General features: G+C 37.6%; 1 protein-coding gene across 1 annotated transcript in view; it reads right to left on the bottom strand.

The window, feature by feature from the left end:
- Window positions 1-5,847, bottom strand: part of LOC118338698 (contactin-associated protein-like 5) — an 87,996-nt gene that overhangs the window by 46,644 nt on the left and 35,505 nt on the right. Inside the window, exons 7-8 of the mRNA XM_035675990.1 lie at window positions 4,572-4,715; window positions 798-1,065 (exon numbers count right to left, since the gene is read on the bottom strand). Coding sequence (XP_035531883.1) covers window positions 798-1,065; window positions 4,572-4,715 — 412 coding nt within the window. The remainder of the gene's footprint in view (window positions 1-797; window positions 1,066-4,571; window positions 4,716-5,847) is intronic.

The raw sequence follows: 5,847 nt of genomic DNA, 5'->3' as shown, positions 1-5,847 counted from the left end.
AGCCTAGCCTACAGTTTTTGTACAAGTAAAGTATGGTGGCATTAATATAGGTAGGAAAGCCATCCATCCTCTGGATAACCTTGGTTTCTAGTTTGTGGTTGTACAGTTTTATGAAGCTGTGATTATTTTTGGAGGTCACTTTATACAATAAAAAAAGTTTCACTACAATTAAATGGCTACTATGGGGAGGAACATCATCACACATGAATACAACTGGGCTCAGTGAATCCACAAGAGCCTAACTTTGGAGCATTATTTAGCCCAAAAAGTCTTGTGTTACCCCCTATTCTGGCGCCAATGGTTTCCTCATGGGCATGCACAAGACAAAGAAGTGGGGACCTACTCATAGAAAAACAGCTCCATAGCGCCACTAGAGGTCAAAAACTCCACAGCCAACCCAAAAATGTTCTAGTTTTATCCTACATAAAAGTACTTTTTTAATATTTAAAGTGTCAATTTTGAACACACTACCTTACCTTACCTCAACTTTGTCTACTAATTACCTTCATTATATGTAAATAAGTGTTTCTATGGTTTAAAAGTGGACTGATCTGCTGAGATTCTCAAACCATTTATAGTATGATATGCACAAAATTTGTGATTATCGTAATTATTTATTCACAACAGACTTTCTTCTTTTAACCAAAAACGCAAGGCAAAAACACCATTGGAATTCAAATACACTATGGAGCGGAGGTCAATGTTACAATTTGGTGTGTGAGAGTGAATCAGGAATGGTCCTCACAAACAGTTACTCAATACATGTGTTCAATTGTGTTTTTTGTATGTGGACTCACCAGCAGAGACCTCTGACTTCTGTCGTCCCGAGCTGTGGAGGGTCAGGTACAACCGGCTGTTGCTGATCTGCAGCGCCAGTCTCTGGGGCTCCGGGCTTAGCTGCACAAAGAGTAGCAGCCCGTCTGGGTTCCACGTTCTGAACTGGAAACGAACAGAGAAACCCCCTGTGGCAGATGCTGCTGACGGAAGCGACAGGAAGCTGCTGCTGGAACTCAGGAAGGTGCAGGCCACCAGCTGGGGCTGCGAACACGAGAAGGTCACATTGCCCTGGAGGACGAGAGACAAAGGACACAGATTTACATGCGTCTTCAGATACATGTTAGGGCAAGCTGGTTTCATGGGAAATCCATTGTGATATGTCTGGAAATAAATGGGGAACAGATGGTTAAAGAACCATAAGCACAACTGTACCTTTAACCATTTATGCAGAATTATTTATCATTGTCAGTTAATCATCAGCAGTAACTCCACTGAGATGAAAATATTAATTCATAATTAATAATAATTGAAAATGAAAATGTAATCAAATTCAATAAAAAAACAAGAGTTAATGAATAGTTAACATTCTGTTTTTTGTGTAGAGTTATATGAAAAGATCGATAACACTCTTATCTGTCTTATTGTCTTATTGAGTATTATCCAGGAGATGAGATGCTTAGCTTAGCATAAAGACTGGGAACAAGGGAAATGGCTAGACTGGCCAAGCCCCAAGGTAAAAAAATCATCCTTCCAGCAATTTTAAAACTCACTAATTAACATGTTATATCTCAAACAACATATAATGTGTAGAAGCTTTAGAAGTGCTGGTAGGCTGATTTTATCTTTGCACGGGCCTGGCTAGCTGTTTCTTCCTGCTTCCAGCCTTTATGCTAAGTGGCTGTTGACTGTAGCTTCATATTTACTGTCCAAATATGGGTGTGTGTCTGTTTGTTTGTTTAAATATTCCTATAAAAATGTCATGTGGAGTAAATAAATTAACAAAGCATCTCTATATTTTTTTCCATTTCGTCGTCATTTAGCTGTTCCCTGTTAATAAGCCCATGACTCACACCTGTATTTAGTATGTTGTATGTAAAATAATTCATGCCTTAACATTCATTTGACATGTTAAATATCAGATTTATACTGAATGAATATTAACTTTAAGTTGTTCTGAATCCAATGGTACCAAGCATTTGATCACTTTGATAACTCCTTGTAATTTTTGAGATACAGCTATTTCTGTATCATACTGTATTTAGTCATTAGTCTAATTCTATCCCATATATAATTATAAAATGTCTCTAAGGTCTGCACAATGGCAATACTAGACAGATTATCATTTTACTTAATCAATCTATATTGTAACAACCCAGACTATGTGTGGATTAAAAACTGTAAAGATATGTAATTCCTAACCTATTTTTCTTAAGGTATTTTCCTGAAAAAAAAAAGCTGCTAAGAAAAAACGGTGCTGTAGCCTCGTACTTTGACCGACTTGAAACATTTCAATGGATTTGTGCTTTGCTCAGCTACTACTTTAAGTGCTGTAAAGGAAACTATAATTCCACTGTTGACATTAATGGGCTGAAGAGCAATGAATGAGATGAATCCATGAAATATATTTGCTCCAAACCAATATGGTAGAGCAGCCAAGATAAAAAAAAACGCCATTTAAGTTTACATTTCAGTTTAATTCTGTACAGTGCAGAGGTTGTGTAAGGTACATTCAAACACACACATGGTCGTGTCTGCTAAGGTCAGAGTCCATCAGTCCCTGTGCCTACAGGGCAGCACAGAGCAATCACAGCTCTTTGACTCTCAATGTGATTCCCTCCCATCAACGTCAGGGAGATAGTCCCATTGAAATTCCATTACAGCTCCCATCATGACAGTCTCTCTCTACCTCTCCGCCTCTGTTGTCAGTAAAGGCCTTTTAACGCAGCAATCAGACGCTGAGGGCAGGGGATGTCTCGGATGAGATGTGGCTTGTGGCTCTTCAGCCGACCAATCTGATTTGCGTGGGAGGTTGACTCTCCAAATGAATCCATTCACACACTAAGACTTAATGATATAGTAGTTAGGATCACAATGATTGTTTTCACATTATTCTCACCTTCCAATTTCCAACCTGAATGTCTTAAATCCTACTAATCAAATATCGTCACGAATCAGTTGAGAGAAAAATGGGAAACCTCACAGCAAGTATTTTATCCACACTAGTGGCAATGTCGCTATGTCAGTCAGACAGAAATATCTCAATAATAATTGGATGGATTGCCATTAATCGAGACATTTTGTAGACACAGATAAAATTTATTAACTTTGGTTTGATTGTCTGATGCTCATGTTTTTGGTAAACAGTGAGCTGAATGTATTGACTTGCAAAGTTCAGTTAAAACTCAATTAAAACAGAAAAAAGCCAGGTGGAACTTAAGTTTCACATTCTTTTTCCCACAGAGATTTAGCTGATATATTGATTCTCAAAAACACTGTCGATTTTTTGTTGTTTAGTTGCAAAGATTTGTGGCAATGGTTATCTTCATCCATTTGACTCTTCCACTCCAACTTAAAAACTGCACAAAAAGTAGTGTTAAATGTTACAGGGACTGCAATTAATACAAATGCATCCCACTATCCCCTAACCCTAACCCTGATTGCATAAATAAATTAAGCTTTTTGTTTTACTCAGATTTTACGCGTATGACAGTTATATCCTATAACTGGATCGCCATAAATTGCAATATATTGCCTTGCTTACTGTATTGCAATATATCGCAGTATATTGATACAGCCCCTGTATTGTGATATGTATCATATCACCCCATTCTTGCAAACATGCAGCCCTAGTTGGAACTGAACTCACGCTGGCATGGTTCACTTGTTAGTGTCAATCTTTTTGTGCTCGAGTAGTGAAGGCAAGTATACTGCATTCTTTCTACAACCTTTGTCTTATTTTACATAGTTTTGCCCAGTGTTCGTACAAGTTTAAGTTTAGTTTACCATAACATGTTGGAATTTAAACTATGTTGTCATACAGTGGGAAAAAGTGGCACCAGGAAGAGGTTCTGCAATCATCTAAAGGGTATTTACTGACAACCCAAAGCTACCAAGCTGCATTTGGATATTTTCCTGCATACTGTATGTGTGGCTCTTTTATTCATACTGTATATTATTGGCTTATTTATTTAAATCCATATCATTTATTTATATAATATATATACTGTAGACCAAAGAGAGTTGACCTTTTGAGTGAATGGATCAAAAACAGTAATACAGAAGACAGATATGAACATACTGTACATTCCACCCTTGATTCTGCTCTTGAAAGAGAAGCACAAGGACTACAGAGCTCCAGGAAGCCATTTGGAAAAACTCAACCTAGATCTACAGGGAAGCTGAAGAGTTTTCCTGAACTGGTACAAATAGTATTCATCTTTTTTAGCAATACAGCTGACCAATAGGTCAGTATAAATAAATTAGTCATTCAGAAATGCAAAACATATGCTTAAGGTAATTTAGAAAGTGTCACTATTAGCTTTTACCAGATTTTTTTCAACTGGTAAATATCTAGTTCAGTACATTTCTTTGTTTGTAATAATCAAATTTAATATTATCTTTTAATATTCTGTTAAATTGTATTATATGATATCTGTATTTGCTTTGCAAATAGAGTATCAGTCGGGCTTTTTCCATCTAACTCAAGCTCCTTCAAAAGGAAAAGCTGGTACATTTTACAGTACATGTGCATTGAACGCAGGTGAACAAGCAGCTGATATTATGCAAATGCCTACCACGCTGTGTATCTGTGGCTTTCGTCTCTTTGCCAGGTCGATGATGTTGATTCCGTTGTAGTAGAGGTTCTCCATGCAGCCGTGGAAGTTTTTCCTCAAAAAGGTGCCAGGTTTACCAGGCAGCGGGATGCCTCCAAAACTCAGCTTTGATGAAAGGACAACAGAAGAGGTAGAGCCCTTAGCACTAGATGTAGGAAGTGATCCAATATAATAAATAGTATATAAGAAAGTACATATTCATGCATGATATTTACATAAAAAAAATATATAAAATAAAATTATGTACTGTACTGTACCATTTTACAGTACCATCCCCATTGTAAACACATAAGAACCTAAAAATACATGCACACACATATTCTCACCAGTTATGCATGAACAACTGAACTAGTGATTCAGCAAGTAAGAAGACAACACCCACTCACTGGATCCAAATGTACACTGTGGAACAGTATTCTGCTCTGGGGCTGTTTCGTAGTCTGGTCCTCTGGTTCCAACAAAGGGAAATCTCAATGCTACAGCATTTTGGCAAGACCTCTTCCTTATTGCAGAAAGAGTGCTTTCCGAATTTGGTGTGGAAGGACTTGGCTGGGCTGCAAAGAGCTCTAACCTCAACCCCATCCAACACCTTTAAAATGAACTGGAACTCTGATTACGAGCCTTATCGCTCAACATCAGTGCTGGACCTCACTAATGCTCTTGTGACTGAATGGCAACAAATCCCTGCAGCTGGGTTCCAAAATCTTTTTAAAAGCCTTCCCAGATGAGTGGAGGCTGTTATAGTGGCAGATTATTGCCCATGGTTACATCATTATCAGTACCATGTTGGTGTAATGTTTGGGTGTCCACATACATTTGATCAATCTAAGAAAAAGTATGTGTGTTGTATTTTAACATTGGGTGCAATTGTGCAAATTAAGACTGTCCTTAAGCTAAGCCCCACGCCCTTAGGTAGCGTTGCTGTGCCTGTCAAGCTCTCCATTCTTGCATGACATGCTTTTGGAAACATTTAAAAAGATGACAACTTATTTATCTAGTCATAAATTTGTATTATTATTACAGCCATGATAAGTGTTGATAATTATTATTTTTTCTTTTGTTCACTGTTTTGGCCTATTCACCTACCTATATACATTTGTGTGTGTATAAGCATCTGTGTATGTATTATTACATTATCTGTGTGGATGATTGTGGGTGTGTAGGTATTGTATATGTGTATATGTTAGGGTATTTGCCCTTTGGTTATAACTTATCCTGGCGGCCAGGGGGTGGTTTG

Source organism: Morone saxatilis, unplaced genomic scaffold (assembly GCF_004916995.1).
Source record: "Morone saxatilis isolate NCDOM2014 unplaced genomic scaffold, NCSU_SB_2.0 Contig5, whole genome shotgun sequence".
Lineage (NCBI taxonomy): Eukaryota > Metazoa > Chordata > Actinopteri > Moronidae > Morone > Morone saxatilis.
This window is presented reverse-complemented; position numbering and strand designations above follow the sequence as displayed.